The sequence below is a fragment of the Poecilia mexicana genome, unplaced genomic scaffold (assembly GCF_051168715.1).
Source record: "Poecilia mexicana isolate PSO_F unplaced genomic scaffold, ASM5116871v1 scaffold_2, whole genome shotgun sequence".
NCBI classification, from domain to species: domain Eukaryota; kingdom Metazoa; phylum Chordata; class Actinopteri; order Cyprinodontiformes; family Poeciliidae; genus Poecilia; species Poecilia mexicana.
In genome coordinates this window covers 33322197-33341333 of record NW_028263371.1, presented here as the reverse complement: position 1 = coordinate 33341333, position 19137 = coordinate 33322197, and the positions used below count along the sequence as shown (strand labels likewise).

General features: G+C 39.5%; 1 protein-coding gene across 5 annotated transcripts in view; it reads right to left on the bottom strand.

The window, feature by feature from the left end:
- Nucleotides 1-585: 585 nt before the first annotated feature.
- The window catches only part of stk11ip (serine/threonine kinase 11 interacting protein), a 30973-nt gene continuing 12421 nt past the window's right edge, over nt 586-19137 (bottom strand). For 3 of the 5 annotated variants that reach the window (XM_014990515.2, XM_088014951.1, XM_088014963.1), the window contains 7 exons: nt 17010-17119; nt 16355-16452; nt 13427-13626; nt 6808-6892; nt 5727-5809; nt 1836-2056; nt 586-1588 (listed from right to left, as the gene is read on the bottom strand). In XM_014990515.2, coding sequence (XP_014846001.2) covers nt 1448-1588; nt 1836-2056; nt 5727-5809; nt 6808-6892; nt 13427-13626; nt 16355-16452; nt 17010-17119 — 938 coding nt within the window. In that variant the 3' untranslated portion in view covers nt 586-1447. The remainder of the gene's footprint in view (nt 1589-1835; nt 2057-5726; nt 5810-6807; nt 6893-13426; nt 13627-16354; nt 16453-17009; nt 17120-19137) is intronic. The other 2 variants (XM_088014953.1, XM_088014957.1) reach the window with 2 other exon arrangements.

Below are 19137 nucleotides of genomic sequence, written 5' to 3'. Positions count from 1 at the left end.
CTTCTAGACAAAGGGTCCAGTCAGTGGTCCGCAAAATACCACTGCTTTTAGCTGTACTTTCGTTTTCTAAACTTTCTTCATCTTATGATCACGTGACAACAGTGTCAAACATCCATAGACGACAGCTTTTAGCATCACTTCTATAGACAGAGTGCGATGTCCATGTTGTTGTTCTTCACCTCTGGGTCAGTTAGGGGTCATAAATCATTCACATCAAGGCCTACTGTCTTAGTAACGTAGTCTTACTATCCCTAATTTATCCCAAACCTTAGCGGAAACGCAACAAATAAGGCTGAATCAAATATGAGGAAAATGGCTAAATAAAAGTCCTTGTCTAGGTCTCTCTTCAGCGTTTTAGCATAATCAACTAGGCAAAAAGTAACTCCACCTTTACAAGTTGTATCAGGTGAAGACAAAAATTCCAGTTTGGAATGTGGCTTCCTTAATATTTTTGAGACACTGCAGCAAGCAAGAGCAGACATGCAAATAACGAAGAGTAAAACTATTAAAATGTAAAACATGTGATGATTTATCTGCAGTTGAAGGAGGATAAAAGGAACTTAATTTTAGTCTGTCTTGGAGAAATTTCAGCTTCGGGTATCTTTTTATTTTTCCAATCTCACCATCATGAGTCCATCAGCAGGATCATCAATAAATAAAATGCGTCTGTTTTGTAAATTTGCAACAGCAACTCAGCAAAATTGTTCAAGGACATGCAACGACATGAACAAAGACAACTTTTTCTTTTTTTTATATCCAAGCAAACACATTTACGACACATTTATACAAAAATAAAAGTGAGCATTCTGGATCAACAACATAACTTAAGTTAGATTTTAGCTAGGTTAGATTTTTCCTGATGATCTATTTAATATAAATTCTTAATTCACACATCTGGAACACCTGTGGATTACATTTTAAACAGTATACAAGACCATTTATACTTAGACCAACTATGAGACCCTAATTGGGGTCAAAGGTTTCCCTTGATGAGAGCCTTAGCCGTTCCTCGTGTTGAGCGCATGACGGCTGGACGCATTTAAAGTCTTACTGCCATTCATCCCAGCCGGAGGAACCTGCCCTACATTGGCAAAGCGCTACAGGTGATCCAGAAAACACGACGTGCATTTACGTGCATCGCCAAACCAGGACGTCTCATCTTCACAAAGAAACAAGGCACACTTCATTTCAGCTGTAGAAAAATTCACTGGAGATGTTGGGGTTTTTTTTTTTTTTCCTGGAGGAAAAATTCTGCAAGCAGAGCTTTTTTACAGGCTTGTGTACCACATGAATGAGTGCAATCATTTCCAAGCTCTTGGCTTGAAGCAACAAGCGTAATGGGAGCAGACTGAGTGCAGAGAAAACAAAAGATGCAGACTCGCTCAATAACCTGCACAGGACTAAAGCCCAAAACTCCGGCTTTTGTTGTTTTGTTTGTTTGGATCCATTACGATGGCTCGTCTTGCAGACCCATGTGCAGCTTGACTCCGAACATAGCCTCCCACTGTGCCCTGACCCAGGACAGCAGACCCTGGAGGAGCTCAGCACTCTCTGTGCGCACGCACCACGTCTTCTCCTGTTTCACAGTCTGCAGAAAAACACATCAGAACACAACACAGATTTTGAGATTTTATAACATCCAGAACTCAAGAAAATTACCAACAGAATCGGAAAGACGACCCAAAAAAAAAAAAAGGGAAAAAACATTAAGTGAAAGAATTGAGAGTGAAAGCGAGGATGCTCCTGCAACCTCAGTAGACCTTGCTCTTCATTGTTTCTTTCTGCTGAAGTGGAAGAGTCAGAGTGGCGGCCGTCGTCTTCTCAGGTGAACTAACCTCATCGTAAAGCTTAAAGTCCATCCTGAGCGGGTCCGAGGCCCACAGCAGAATCGAGCTCACGCAGCTGATCGGAAGAGTTTCCAGGATGGCGACGCTCCCACTGCGTGCCTGGCTGTCCTCAGGTGCCACCGAGACGCTTTTCCTCCATTGGTGATCTTCGTCCAGCAGGTAGAGGGTTTCTCTGGTGGCCAGCACCGTCTGAGGCAGCCATAGCTCCTCTACAGAAAACAGTTTTAAACAAAGTAGGAGTGATGCTTTGAGGGGTTTTTTCTAATCAAAATAGCCAATGGAAAAATTTTACAATTCACTATTTTTAATTCTAATAAATTGTGTTTTATTCTTAAGTAGGAATAAGAGCATCTAGTCATGCATATTTATTAAAGTAAATGTGTAAATCTATCATTTTTTCCCTCCGGTTTGTGTCATTAATCTTACTGTAAAACCCAACAACCCTTCCACTTGCTGTCATATTTTGATCCTCAAGATGCAAAATAAATTTAAGTTAGAATATCTGAATCTCTTAGAAGTAACAGTTATGGGTCAATGACGTTAAGCGCTTCCTCTCGTAGTTTTAGCTTTGCATGTCAGAACTGGGAAGAGGTGGAGCTAAGAGGCAGGTCGGGATGTGTTGGGAGCCAGCTGAAATTCCACGGACAGGCAGAGTGCGCTGGGCTGCCGTGCACCCTACAGCCCCGACACATTTGGTCCCTAACCACACGCATGCAAATACAGTCATCTGTCAAGCCGCTGAGTCTAAACAGTATATTTCTGCCTCATTTATTGGCAAAGGTCAGCGGGGCTTGCTGACAGGCGGCTCACGTCAGCGGCTGGCCACAAATCACCTCCTGTTTTCCATATTTTTTGGCTCTGTCTGCCATAAGTTGGAGGGAAATAAAATAATGTACCCTTTTTTTGTTAGTAAGCCTCTTTATTGAGTCAATTTTAGGATTACAAAGGATCACCGCAGCGTCCATCCAGCTGGTCTTTTTTCTCTGTGTTCCTTTGGGTTCCCACGCATTTTTCATGACAAAGTTCCACACGTTTCCACTCTCAAATTTCCAGAGTTCTAATGAGTTTTGATGCCAAGTTCAAAACATTAAATAGAAAAGTTCACTATGAGTTTATGGTAGGAATTTCTGCAGTGGTCAGGATTTAAATATGGAAACTGGGAAAACTGGAGTCTGGAAGGAGGGAGAATGATGGAGGGATGAGAGGGGTGTGTTGGTGGGCAGCTGGATGGTTGGATGGATCCATCACACCCACACATCATCCATCGAGCCATCCAACAAAACCATTCATCTATTATTCTACCAACCAACCATCCATTCACCCATCCATCATCCTACCAACTAACCATCCATCCTGCATCCAACAAATCTTCCACAATCCATCCATCCATCCATCCATCCATCCATTTTTCATTTTTACACTTTAATTACGTCATTTGAAGTTCTCAGTACTATTTAAATGGATACTAAATATAAAAGTATTAAAAAACACACAAACTTTAACATTAAGTTAATAGTGTGTGACTTCACTGTTTAGCCTGTACATTAAATTTTGCCTCCATTGGAGGAAATTAGCAATACATTTCACAGTTTTATGTCATATAATTTTGCAATGTGGAAAAAGAACAGTTCAAATAAGTCATTAAGAGCCTGAAATGTATATATGTATGTGTATATAGGCCTGTCGTGATAAACGATAAATCAATTAATCGCACGATAAATTAAACCTATCGACCTCATTTTAATTATCGGCTTTATCGTCTCTTCCTGCCTTTTATTCTGTCTGTTGCTGACACCGAATGAAAAAAGGCTCAACTCCGGTGCTCTCCACTGACCCTCCCTTCCTCATTTCCTTAGTCTAATGCCCAGCGCACACTATATGAGTTGTCGCCGACTGTCGGGCCATTTCCAAAACCTGAGACACATTAGCTGACAGAAATCCTAGGTATAACGGTTCGATCGGGTTCCATCGTCCTGGGTGGTGTCCAGCCACATGGGCACAAAATAATGGCTACAAGTCCAGTTAACTAATTTTAATATCAGTCACATTCAATGGGCTGCATTAAGCTCCCAGTCAGGGAAAACCCCTGATTTAGATTGGAGCGGCCACGACGATCTAAATCACACTACAGCAGGGGTCCCCAAACTTTTTCCTGTGAGGGCCACATAACTTTTCCCTTCTCTGCTGGGGGGCCGGAGTCAGTTTGTAACAGAAAAAGTGTGACGATTGCAGGAGTGCCGAAATGTAAAAATGTATTGTTTTTCAGAAAGCACAATCAAATAACCCTCTCTGGGTTCTTCACAGAAAAAATCCAGGAAATAACACGACTATAAGCCGCAGATATCTCTGCAGCTCTTGGTTTTTTACAAGGATGCAGCAGCAGCAGAGGGAGGCGGACATCCAAAATTTGAGTCATAACAGGTTAATTGAATATCACATTTATTACGTTGAAAAAGAAAAAGGTGCCAAGTTTAGATTTAGCTGAACTGATTACGGTAGTTTCCGAACGGTAACTGTAACAGTAAAAGTGTCTGCTACTAGCATATGCTAAATGAAAATGGGCGCCTTCTTCTTCTTCCTCTGCTTCTTCTATAGATTTCAACAGCAGCTTGCATCCATTATTGTTGCACTACTGCCATCTATTGGATCCTAATATCTATGCCTCAAATTCTCATAATGATCCCAGTATTATTTAAAAAACCAAAAAAACTTCTTTTTCCCCTCAATGTTATTTAACTGATCAACAACATTCTCAAATTTCAATTCCCTATTAAAACCTAATTCCGTTTTAATGGGCACTTTCTTCTTTTATTTCCAATTTTGACTTCCAATGATTCACTTCCTGATAAAGAGCCCCCTGGTGGTTGAAGAAAAATCCACATATAAGCCGCACTGGCCTATAAGCCGCATGGTTCAAAGCTTAGGAAAAAAGTAGCGGCGTATAGTCCAGAAAATATGGTATATGAAAAAAAATCTAAATGCTCTCTGGTATTGTTCAGTAGGCCGGATCCAATATGGAGGCGGGCCGGATCCGGCCCGCGGGCCGTACTTTGGAAACCACTGCACTACGGGATGATCAGTTACAAAATCACCAGCGACAATCTTAGAACGGCCAACGTTCTAAGATCTAAGACTACACGCAAAAAATCGTGTAGTATGAACTACTACATTAGGTAGTCGGATATGCCCATCTTCTCTATCTAAATCTAATGATTACTGAAGGGTAATATAGTATACAGACTTCATAATCAGCACTCTTTTGGTTGAATGCAGTATTTATTTCCAGTTTGGCTTGATGCTGTTTAGTTTTATTCAAGTACGTTTTTTGTTAATGGAGACTGAGAATCCATTTTGTATTTGTTTTTTTTGTTTTGTTTATCAGTTCCAGTGTTATGTGTTCTTTTGAAAATAAAGTGTATCTATCTTTGGCAGGAAATTGCATGCATTATTACGTCATATCCATTAAATCAGTATCAAAAGGTCTTGAAACAATATTATCGTTTATTGCAATAATTTTTTAGACAATTGCACAGCAAAATTTGTTATCGTGACAGGCCTATGTGTATATGTATATATGTATGCCTGTGATGGTTGGGGGTAAACCTACTGGCCAGAACTGTGTACTCGTCTGCTGTTAATTCAGCGGGGTTTACCCAGAGGCAAACCTTGCATGTCGATGCACTTGACGTGCGTCCTGAAATCTCACTGTTCCCATAACAAACCAACATCTTGCAAATGGGCCTCAGAAACAGAGAAAGTAAAAAAAAGCCACTGATGAAAGCAGATTTTCCTGAGTGATAACAGAGGAGATATCTGGCAGAGACAGAGTGCTTTGTCTGAAGATCGTTAAAGGTTTGAAGGGGGAAAAAAAAAAGTCACCTCGGCGGACGAAAGCCAGGATGTAGAAGAACTGCAGCTGCCCGTCCTCCACATCTGCATGGATGTCTTCGCACACCAGAGGCCTGACAGATCAAAAGAAGGGCATCATAAATATTCAGACACATCCCACAGATTCCTGTTCTAAGATGAGGAACTGGCAGGTGCTGTTACGTCAGAAAGATGTCAGCACCAAAGCGGCGCGGCATGAATTCCGCATTAACTGCAGAACAGAGGGGATAATTGACATAATAACGGCTGACGGGACGTGTGTTGCGCAAACACTGGGAAGTGTGTTTTGAGACTGTGGTTTGCTGCCTCGGGAACAGATGAAGGAGCCGCTTGGGTTGGGCTTTTTTTGTTTTTTCGCCTTTTGATTATTGAGTCGAGGAGCTAAAACCAGATGAGAAACTGAAAAAATCTCCGGCATCCGTTGTGTGTTTGTACGTGGCCGCTCCAACGGGCTCCTTGGGACGGGGGCCGGAACTCGTCTGTCAGAAACTCTAGAGGGGGTCAGGGGGGTTTTCAAATCAAATGAAACACCTTTCCGTCAAGCCTGCTTTGTGAGTATACACAATCTGTCAGCAGGAATAAAACCTTCGATTGTCACGAGATGTTGAACTTTTCTTCCCTGAAATCATACTTTTATGATTAAAAATCAATTTTTTTCCCTCTCAGAAAAAAACAAGAAAGGCAAGAAAGGGTGCAACCCTTTGCTTCAGAGGGAAAAAAAAAACACAATTAAAAGGTGTAAAAAAATTATTGGTGGTGATTACAAACTACTTGGGGGGCGAGGGGTACGCAAATGCTGCGCAATTTGCAAGGGGAGGCACATGTTACCAATTAAGATGCGGTTTACCAGCTAATTTAGTGAGCCTGTTTCACCAAACGGAGTCTAAGAAAAGCTGATTGTAATCAAGTAAAGATGTGTCAGAAATGTGCAGCTTTGGAACTTCTCCCCTTAACCTTCATGGCTTGACCGCATACAAATGTGCGCGACACTGTTCACACCACATCTTTCAGCGTTGACACAAATAAAAGTCAAGAGACAGTGGCGTGGCAGGCGGCGCTGGGAAACGCATACCAGAGGTGGTGCTGGGCGGACAGCCTCGTGGTGGAAATGGACTGGAGCCTGCTATCAGATTTGTGGGCCATCTCACGGACCATTCCTGGAGGAAAGAATGAGAAAACGTTGTTACGATCCTGAAAAAAATCCAGACTTTTCTACCAACCTTGACTATTTTAATAAGTTCATGTAAAATTGAAGACGTTCCTCCTGGTCTTGTCCTGGGACGTCTTCTTCACCCTTTCCCATTGAAGAAAAGCATCATGACAGTGACTTGGCTTGTGGAAAACCACGTGCCAGATTTCATATTTCACTTATTGCCACAATGGCTTTCTTCAGAGGACAGATTTATGGAGTGTTAGATTACTGGTGTCTTGACAGGACCAGTAGTTGTCAAGAAGTCTCTGTCCAGACTAGCCCCTCTTTCCTGTTTTACTATGGGAGGATATGGGAGTACCCAGAGAGAATGACAAAATGCGTTCTCTAACCCTAATCATGTTTGACCCCAGACCAAGATTCACATCCAGAACTTTCTGCCACAAAGCAACTTATGAACTTGTATCTGCAACACCTCCTGTTTAGATCCACGATAATTAATCTTAATTTAAGTGTAACACTTGATCTACCAACACACAGACTACACAGACCACCCATTCATCTCAAACAACCAACCTTCTCTATTAATCAAAAAATGTTTCATCATTATGGTGTTTTTTAAGCTCAAAGGATCAGTGGAATATTTCATGAAGAAATATTACACTTAAATCTATTCCTTTACTGTTTGCATATTATACTTAAAGAACAACACGGCTTTGGTTCTGAGGATTTGACGTTTTGAGAAAAACAAAGCAACAGAGGTCACCAACCAAAGGTCATACACTCAAACATACAGTACGTCTCGTTATTGTGTGCAGAACTCACGACATAAAGTTCTGTTTCAGAGATGTGCAAAAATATATATTTGCATTTCTGTGACATAATTTTCTGTCCAGAATTCCAAAGAAATCCCAGATTTTACTTTCCAACTCATTCAGCTGCCTGAACTCAGATGTCCGGATTTGGTAGCTTTCTGAAGCCAGTCGGGTTTGTTGTTGTGCGATCAGCCACTATCTGGACCTCATTTCATTTTCCATCCTCTGTAATGAACTGCAGCCCTAAATCAAACTTACATTCTTCTCTAAATATTGTGGAAAAGCGGAGTGTGTGCTTTTGTGTCCTCAATGGAGCATTCATCACTCAACCAAATATTCCAAAACAATTTCAAAACCAAAGAATGGGAGGCCTGAAGTATGAGATCTCCGAGGACGTATCTAGAAACCAAAAGATTTATTAAATAACCACAGGAAATTTAAAGAAAATGCCCCACATTCCTTTTGGAAAACATCTAAAGGTTCATGGATTTGCCAGGAAAGTGAGCAGTTCAAACAAGAGACATCACACAAACCCCTCTACTAATTTTCACGAGACATTCGAATTAAGGTGAGACATTTCAGTGCTGTTTACATTCACCAACCCGGCTAGAAGGAATGAGCCAAGAACACGAAACCAGAGTGTGAAAGCAGATCAAGGAACGTCATACCCCATCATTCACAGGGTGGGGGGAGCCCGCAGACAGAAGCAGCACTCCGACTGACAGACCTTCTGCTATTGTAACTCCAACAAGAAAGCCAACTCCAGTTGCAGGTGTAGGGTTTCAGCTCCATTGAGTCCGTGGGTGGGAAAAAATGTGGCGGCGAATAGGATCTGCTGGGTCACGCCAAGCAAGCGTCAAATGTTGGTGTGAGATTAAGGGTGACAACAATACGGGGTGGAGGAGATATCTCCAGCAGAGAGGCTGAATGGATGAGATTTTAAAAGGAATGTATAAGAACACGAAAGAGGAGAGACAGGGAGTGGGACGGTGGCAAAATATGGTCTGCTTTAATCTTCCAATGACGATCTGAAGGAAAGAGTCATTTTTGTAGTAGAAAAATGTGGTTAAGAAAGGCAGAGTTCATTCCCAGGACACTGACTCTTTTATTGGCTTGGATCTTAAAATTAAGGCTACAGTGATTCTGGTATTGCTTGAATTGAATTTCAAATAGTTGTCTCTTAAAAATGTGTTTGTATTTTGTAATACTATTAAATTACTGTTTTATATTGTACTGCAGTGTACTTTATAAAACCATAACATTTTGTATCATCTAATTGTAACCATCTAATTGACTTAATTAGTCATGTGTACTCTATAGTACTCTAGTATCACTTTGCACCATATTGTTTGGAATAATACTGTATAACATTGTAACATACTGTACTGTACAACATTATACTAAACAGTATATTGATCATGCTCCCAAAATGTATCGTACAACATGATACTATATCATACTGTCTAACACTCATCAATTTTATTATACTGAAAGGTATTGTATTATACCACATATTGAATCACAGAAACTTGTTACTTTTGTACAACAGTATAATTTATCTTACTGTTTTTACCACAATAATATGTTGCATAATTCTGTGTTGTATAATACTATATCATACTGTACTATTATATCATATCATATTGTATCATAATATAGCATATATGATATATCATGTTCTATTTTATGTCACATATATACATGTGTTTTTATGGTCTTGTATAGTGTACTATTGTTTTCTTACGTTTTATGATTGTAAAAATGAAAAACAAGAAGAGAAGAAAGGAGAGCTGATCCAAACGAGGAGGCTGATAATGTAAATTCAAAATTTGAAAGCGTAGCGAACAGGGACTTCACTTCCTCCAGTGCCTTTTCTAAAACTAGAGCTGCTACAACTCTAAAACGGCGCAGAAAATCAACGTCGTCATTCACAACTTCTTTTTTTGTTCACTGATTGGCCAGGTCAAAATTAACGGGAGACAATCCAAATCAAGGGGAGAAAGACCAGACTGTGCTGCAAGAAATAACTTTTTTTCAAGAGGAATCTCACAGGGAAGGCAGTGGACAGGCTAAATATAATTATTTGTGGGTTTTTAAAAAAATAGAAACCAACCAGAAATTGTCACTGAGGCTGATTACTACCAGTCCCTCACCTCACGACGTTATCTGGTAGCTGTTTTTACAGACACAGTAGTAAATATGTCATTTAAGAATGACATTACCCCCAAAAACTCATCTAGTAAGATGTTTAATCCTACATCAAAACTAGGACATGCGGATAAAGAGTACGTAGAAAGAATTCCAGGTTCAGTAATTAGTTCACTATGACATGTATGAGTGGTTAATAACTCCAGCGACACTTAAGTCATAAACGAACCCCCTGTGATGGGCCCTAGAAACAGATGCTCCATAGTAAGTATTCACCTTGAACCAAATATGGTAGCTTGGTATAAACAAATTAAAAAAAAAGAAACATAAACTAACCAATAAAGTAAAGTACTTTACTGAAAAAATTCCAACTTGAAGAGTCTCCCACACTGCTGACATGAAGCAGCGAGTGATGGACTGACTAGAAGATTAAATAACATGTTCACGCAGACAGTTAGCGAGGTGCCATCCAAGACTGGGATCACGCATAAGCAAAGGCGACAGGCGGACAAAGTGTTTAGAAGCAACCTGGCAACAACTGGAGTCTGGATGGGGCTCTGGTGAGCGTCACGCTGCAGACTCCCTCGCTGCCTCCAGCATCAACACCAACACCCCTGATGGTTTTCACATAAAAGTAAACATCACACCACCACTCTGTACGTCAGCTGGTCTCCAAAAGCCCGTTTTTGATAGGACAAATCCATCAAATCTCTCAAGACAAACTCAACTGAAAAGCAATAAACTGTCCCAAATGAGAGAAAAATAAACGATAATGAACCGCTCTTTGGGGAACAGCTCCCATGTGCCACGTGTTATCTCTCAGGTTTCAGCTGAAGCTGCGTCAGAGCTGCCAGATCCAGAAAGCTGTCCTGGTTGCGACCACATCCTTTCCGTCCTCTCTAGCCAGCAAGTCCACCGTCATTCCAGTTGTGGTTTCAAACTTTGCCCGCTGATTTAGGCGATGGGACGGGGGCTTGTTTTGGTTAAGCATTTCTGTACTTCCTCTGGCGAAATCTTTCACCAGCTGTATTTTGGGTCCGTTTGGCTGAAAGAACAGAGAGTCGCTGCTCTAACAACAACTCGGCTATCTCAGAAACCAACATATAGCTGACGTTTGAATCGGAAACATCTGATTTTTTTTTGTGAATCTCTTAGGGATTTTTTTTAACCAAGAATTCAACAAGAGCCTCTGTGGTCTTGTTGAAGGCAATCTGGAAGCATTTTCAGCCACAATGAAATACAAGAAACTAAATGAGCTGTTTATGGATTTAGACTCTCACAGCAGAGAGGGAGCTTACACAAAGAGGGAGGGGAAGAAAAGAAAAGTTAGTTTTGTTGGAAGTGGGAAGCAAAACTGGATAGGCTTGCAGACTTAATGTTCCCTTCATTTAGGCCACGCTCTACCTCCTCAGTGAGATTCATCACGTTCAGCCTGCTAGTAATCAGCCTCAGTGACAGAGACTTCTGGTCTCTGCTCGGGCAGAGAGGCAGCATATTAAAAAGCTTTCAAACAGACAGACAGGCAGACCCCTGCACTGAAACAATGTTTTAAAGGCCATAAACTGATAGCAACAGCTGGATTTAAAAAGCTACATTGGGTGCCATTTCTGAGTTACAGCCTGATATAGAATCAAGAGGAAAAAAAAAAAAAACATTAAAATGAGCGGTGGGAACTGCAAACTGAAAAGTTGCACTTATCCAAAAGCACTAATCATGAACATTAGTTGTGCCAACACTAAACCGCAATACCAACATGGTATTTAATAGAAGGTAATGCTAAAGTGCAAAATACAACCATGTTGATACCCACTATGTGTCAGTGATTCATCATGGTATCATGGTTACAACATAGTATATCGTCTTCAACAGGGTCAGGTTTGTTATTGCATACTTACCTGCGCTTCAGGAAGTGATCCTTTAGAACAGGGGTGCCCAAAGTCGGTCCTTGAGGGCCGACATCCTGCATGTTTTAGTTCTCTCCCTGGTTTAACACACCTGGTTCAAACGATGGCTCATTAGAGGCCTAAGAAGAACATTGACATACTGAACAGGTTGTTACTACCACTAGGGAGAGAACTAAAACATGCAGGATGCTGGCCCTCCAGGACCGACTTTGGGGACCCCTGCTTTAGAATACAAGGTGAGGAGAATTGCTGTGTGAATCTGAATTGCTGAATTGCTGTGTAAATCATCTTCACCCACTTCAAAATAAGAGCCTGAACACATACGACTAACTACTCGAAGAATTCATTAGGCAAAGCTACAATACAGATACTGAACTTCATTCAACTAAAAGATTATAAAACAGCCAAGTAAGTTAGTGGTTTAGAATTTATCTTAGGTGAAGCTAAGTGCGCTAAAGATTTTCAAAGCTAAAGTGCTAAGTGAAAAATTAGCGCAAAATAGCAGATTAGCTGATTTGGAGAAATAAGTACAACATTGATTAAAGTAGCCTAATAGAAATCAACAATACAAATTAAGACCTTTTACAATGTTCCCCTAATTATTTAGTTTCTGGTGAAGAATATATTTCAACACCCCCAGTATTTATCAATACTTAAAACCGCTTAGAGAGCCCAATAAAGTGACTGATGTTTACCTGGAATTAAATCACTTTTCAGAGTATTTATATAAAAAGATTAACATTCAGTTTTTTGAATAGTATTTCATTAAAAAGGTTTAATTTAAATAAAATTTTCACCTGAATGTAAAATAAGGTTGCCAAAAAATGTAGATTTTGAAAAAATTTTTATTGCTGTAATCGTTTTTTTTTTTTTTTTTTTTTCATTTTTTGCATCTTTGGTATATTAAGTTTCAGGGTAATGTAATCATAATTATTAAAGAGTTTTTTTCCACCAAATGCATTTTACATTTTTTAGAAAGAATGTGTAAAATATATTTCGCAAGTTTTTGTACTCTAAACAGCAACTTTTCAAGGAAAGCAATCAAGTTGGTAAAAGTACTGTATATTATTGTATCATTACTGATGTGGTTGACCTGAAAGTGACCTCTAACCTGTGCAACTCAACTTAAGTTTACTGACTCCTATTTAACATGACTTTTACATTTGGTGATATTTTTTTTCTTAGAAATGTTTTTCATTCTTGGACAGAATTTGTTATTATTATTATTTGTACATTTAAGGTGAAAAAGGTTCTAAAGTGAGCAAAGAACACTGACATTTTAACAGGGGTATGTATACTTTTGAAACTCAGGGTATATTTGTGTTTTCAATGTTTGTTTCGTTCAGAAACATCAGATTAGTTTTCCATACATTCCAGAGATTTCCTGTTTTGTTCCCAACCTTCACATTAATTTTCCATATTTGCACAGACATTCCAAAATGTTTTCCTCCCTCTCCAGACAATACGGTCTGGGCAGGATGTGCTCAGTCTACGTGAAGCCACTGCTCCTGAGGGTCGGGGGCAGAAGTCTGCGTCATGAGCACATATGTTGCAGCGGTAGTCTGCCATCGGAGCAGGTTGGGTTTCTGCAGCGGGAACAAGCTGTTCCAACACCTGATGGCAGCATTCCATCCTAACTAGAACACAGGTTCTGGAATTAGCATTTCCTTTTACCTGTTAGGAGGCCAAAGAAGCGCTTGCAGCGCACGCTGTCCCTGACGAGGAGAGTATAGGCCACGCCTCCATCTGCAAACTCCATGTGGATACTCTGGGAGCCCAGGCCCACCTCCAGGTAGCTGAGCTCCAGTATTGGGTAGCTGTCCTTCTTCTGCAGCCAATCGGTGAGCGGGCCTCTGCTGGGAGGAAACACCACGCTTCAGAAAGGGCAAAAAACAAACCGATGAGCAGATTAAAGAGCCTTATGTAATATCTGACAATTTAAGGTGTGAATTTGTTGTTAAAGAACACGGAAGGGTAATTCTGAGAAAATCATGAAAAAGCATCAGATCAAGTGTTTAAATATGAGGGATTAATTTCTTACTGTTATGATGCAGAGGAAAAGAAAAGACAGGAGAGAGACAGTTTGAGACCAATGTGTTTTCAAGATGTGACCCAGAAACCTGGCCAGGCTGTGCTGTGTTCATCCTGAATAGAGGTTGGGAAGATTCTCCCCTGTGAAAGTCAGTGAAGTAAACTGCAGTGTGGCGCCCCCTTTTGCATGATTGGCCATTTTTGAATAAATGTGGTCTTTATGAGATAAAATCATCTTTAAACTCTCGTAGGGCTTCAGGTTAGCGACAAACTAACCAGGCGGTGTCATTTTTTGCATGACACCGCCTGTAAAAAATTTGCCTCTTTTCATTAGGGGTGCACCGATTGCACTTTTGTGGCCAATCACCAATATTTGGAAAACCCAACTTGCCGATTTCGATTTTGGCCAAAACCTTTTTGCTAATTTTCAGACATTTGTAGAAGTAGATACGATTGGTGGATAAGATCTGTTTATCATGTAAGAATCAACTGATAGCTGATTTCTCAATATTAAGAAAGTTGAGCCAATTTATCGATTGGCGAATTTATCAGTGCACCCATAATTATAACAGTTCAAACAACAAAGATATCTTAGCATTCATTAAAACACACATTGGAAAGAATCATAGTGCTATTGCAGCTCATGCACAGTTTTCCTTATGCCTGCTCTTGGTGGCTCAGCCAAACAGTGCCAAGGGAAATAGACGATGTTCCTGGACTTGTTTGCAAAAAATAGCCAACATCATGTTATGTACGTTATGTATGTTCATCAATATTTCAAATTTGCAATCTACAAGTTTTTTTTTCCAGATATTGATATGCTCTATCAATAAATCCACAAACAAGTTCGAGTTACATTCCACAGAAAATTAGAAATGAAACATGAATTAATAAACTCCAACTTTGCTAATGACTATAAAAAAATTTGTTTTCTCTGCAATTTACAAACTAAATACTTACCCAAATATTAGTGGGCATAAAGAAAGTTTAACAACCTTTGCAACAAAGGCCAAAAATATGTGACTTTAATTCGTACTATGGTGTCATTGTGTGTATAATCTGATTTTTTTTTTCAACTACTAAAAATGTCAATAGTTTTTTCTTTTAGTCAATGTTAGCTTTTGCCTCAAGAACCCCTAACACCTCCAGTGCTCTTACTGTCACAGAAGTATTCACTGGAATAATATTTCACATTATTCCAGTGCATATCTCTTGCAACATATTAAACTATTCTAAAGGTCAGGAAGTTCATTTTTGTTGACAGAGACCATTTTTGTTGTAAATTTGTAGCCAGTGACACAAGAACTTGGATGGCAAATGAGAGAATTGCTTTGCTTTGGTCTTGAGAGTTCCTGATCCTGTGGGACCGCCTCCAAAAAGGGGAGGAGCATGCCTGTTTGGTAGATGCTTCTTGTTGTTGTCAAATAGCTTTATTTTGTGACAAAAGTATGAAAATAGAAGACATAAAAGCAATCTAACGAAAGAACAGCTAGCAGCAAAGATTTTGGGGCTTTTTGAAAATGTATTTGCAAGTTTTTAACTTCAGAAAGTACGAATACAAATACAGTGGACCCTGCCTTTTCATGGTTTCTCTGTGGAACGCAACTCCAACACCTATTTGGGTTTTTTACATAGAGCACATTTATGATATTTGAAAGAAAATAAGAATAAGAAGGGTTCGGTGAATGCGCATATGCAACTGGGGGGTTCAGTACCTCAAAAAAGGTTAAGAACCACTGACCTAGATGCAATGCTACTTGAAACGCTATTGGCTGGCATTAGCAAGAGCAGAGATAAGAAAAATTGTAAACGTTAGCTTCTGTGGTAGCACTAAGATAGTTCCTCCTGTGTGTATGAATGCACATTAAGGTATATTGGTGCTTGAACTATTAAAATAGGCAGTTCTAAGCATATTCATGGTTTTTAGCTACTGTTGGGTGGTTGTGGTTCCTAACGCACATAAATATGAGGTATGGTGTTGAAGAGTATGTTTAATTCCTAGTGAAAGATTTGATCTGATTTACAAAGCTCTATATTGGCCTTATTTCCATAGTTTTTTTTGCTGAGGATCTCATTTTTTGTCTCGGTTTTGTTGGAACATTTTCCATATTGACATTATTCCTTTAATCCTGAACAATCTTCCAGTTTTCACATGACGATCCCCTAAATTTCCACCGTATGATGCCACCACCGTGGTTTTCTGTACGGATGTTTTCATTGTTTCTTATGGCTGTTTATATCTGAAACGCAAATGTCCTTCAAAATCTTTGGAATGCATTTGTTTGTTTGTTTTTTTAAATATGTTTCAGTGCCACCAACAGATCCTTTCATGTTTGCAATTCTTTTGGTTTTAAGGTATGGTTCATACTAGTGAGAACTTATTACTAGTTTCTCCCGACTTTTTAGGCACTAGTTTGGAATATTTTGTACAGAACATAAATCTCCAAAACATATAAATTTGAATCAGCAAAACGAGGATGAAAATTCCCAGTGGGGTGGATATTTTGAATAACAGAGCTCTAATCATTTCATGTTTTAAAAAGAACAAAGCAGAAACTTTGCTTTACTTACTGCACATCTGATGTCATTTCCAGAAAGTATAACCGCTTGTTGGAAACAACCAACAGTGAGGGAACCTCCCCTGGTTCCCCATATTTTACAGCCGACATCTGTGGATCCAAAGAAATTAAAGAGGAACATGATGTTATTGGATATTTGAGAAAAAAAGGCAATAAATGACAGCTGTTTTCTTGGGTGAATATTGTTTTTCTGATAGCATCATAATAAGGCTCATTGAGCCATAATTTCAACACTAAACTATTAACATCTGTATTTTCGGATGACACCACTTTCTCATTGGGGGTTTAAAAAACAATCTCATCCGTTTCCCCCAAATAACACAAACCGCAGTCGCTGTTAGAGGCCAGATCTGCTGATTTGTTCCTCGTTGCTTTAAAGAGGCTGTCTGACTGGCAGACCAAACCACAGCTGAACTTTAGGAAATTGCCACCATGCTTTATAACTGAACCTTTGAGCTATTTGAAAGATAATTAATAGGACTTTTCAAAGTCAGAGCTGCCATATTTCTGCTTCAGATGTCTGGAAGTAATTTGGTTTCTGTGGCGAGGATTTAAAAATCTTTGAGACAATGTCTTATGACTCTTCTTTTTCATGCAAATGTCTTTTCAAAGAGGAAACCTCCCCGTCTGTGTGTTCTCTCACAGACCTTGAGAAAAGAATGAAGCTCCTCTTCCTCTTCAAAGACCTCCACATCCAAGAAAAGCTTCAGCCGATGGTCCACGGACTCGTAGTCCTCGGACAACAGATCCAAGTCATCTACAGACACGACAGGAGATAAGTAAATATCTGATGATATTTTATTTTTATTTATTCCCAATAAACACATAATAGACTCATCAGTGGTGGGCACACTTTGGCTAAACTGCTAATCAGATAATTTTTTCACTTAGCATTCTTGACTTAACCTAAATTCAATTTTCCAGCTAAATTTCAGAGCACTAATTTACTTTGGTTTTTTTTTAAGTTTCAGTTCAATGATTTTACATTTGTGCAGTTTAAAGTTTAACATCCACTGATGTCCTGTGTGCTTTCTTGGACTTATTTATTATCCTACCTTATTTCTAAATGAACCTATACTGTGGTCAATAATCAGGCAAAATCAGCAACAGAGCAGGAAAACTCAACTGTAAACTGAAACCAAGACCGAGAGGTTTGTTCCAAAGAATCACTGCCTAAAATGTGACTGTATAGGACGGAGTGCAATAATAAATCTGGTCCAGCGGACAGCGATATACTGCACATAATGTGTCACTGACACATGGTGGATGTCAACGATAAAATTTAGCGCTTTAGCATTAGTTGAACTAACGCTTATGGTTAGCGCTTTAGGTTTATCACAACTAACTTTTTAGCTAGCTGTTCCTACCAATGAAATTAATGTCAAATTCTTCTAATTAATGGTTAAATGGAAGGATGGAGTTCCACAGGGTTCTGGGTTAGGCCCAGTCATTTTTTTCTTCCTATGCACAATTGCTTTGTTCTTTACCAACAAATCAAAAAGTTAATCACAAACCTAAACTATAGGCTTATCTGAGAGACATAAAAACTAATTAGACTGGTGTAAGCTGTAGTAAAATTTGGTCATTTTCTGTTGTGTTAAATACACCTCACTGCCACCCTCAAAACATGATCACACCTGTCGGGAATGGGTTGCTCTCTGTGAATTTGGTTTGGTAAAACTTAATTGGCCTCCACAGAGTCCTGATCTCAAACTAATTTAACCCCTTTGGGATGAATTAGACCCGAGACTGCAAACTAGCTCAGTTTGTCCCACATCAGTCTCTAACCTCGCAAATGAACATCTGAAAAAATTGATCTAAATATGGGTGCTCTCCTACAGCAGAGCAATAGAAGACATTTTGATTTCTAGACCTTGGCTGAGGTAGATAAGATCGGCTTCACATAGAAGTACCGGCTGATCACTGATCTCCCAAAATTAAGGAAATTGGGGCCAATTCATCAGTGCACACTTAGATCTAAACCTTGTTGAAAATCTTAGAAGAATCTGTTCCAGTTGCACAGAATGTGTTGACACCATTTAAACCACGCAGATTCCTAACATCCAATTCCATAGTGATACTGGTCAAAATGTTTTATTTTTAAAGCAAAGTAGGCATAGTTTCAGTTTTCTAAGATCCAGTTTCATTATTTTTGCTTCTTGCCAAAAAATAGAGCTTATGTTTTTATAATCATCTTAAATTTCAATCAAAAATACAAAAGAAATCCTGGAATTTTTATTAAAAACTGCTGTCTGGTCTGTATTTTAGCCAAACATGAAGTAGAAGACTAATGAATGAGCAGATTTTTGCCTCTTTTCCTTCAATCCCTCAAATGATATCTTCCATTAATAGTTGAGGCAGAGATTTGGGGCTGCAGTGTGGGAGCACTTGCATATTTCATTTTTTTGTGTGTGAAACTGTAGCCAGATTGTACTGCAGCAGACCGCCGCATTAGCCAGAGGCATATAAGAGCAATAAATCGGCAACAGAAGTTATCTGAGCGGTGATGAATGATTCCAGCTGATCAGAAATGACAGGGCAGGGACCCACAGAGGCCAAAATAAACCAGCAGTCTTTGATTTAAACAGCACAGAAAGATCAGATTTTAAAGGTCTTTGAACCTGGAGAGAACTGTTCCTCCGAAGGTGCAGGAGCAAACCTGCGTGCGATAAAGAGCATGAAAAAGACAAAAAAAATATCAGGCTTTTCTAAGTCACAAAAAACAGTTCATTCAGGCTGTGGGATGAGTCGTCTTCAGAGTGACTCTGCGGCTTC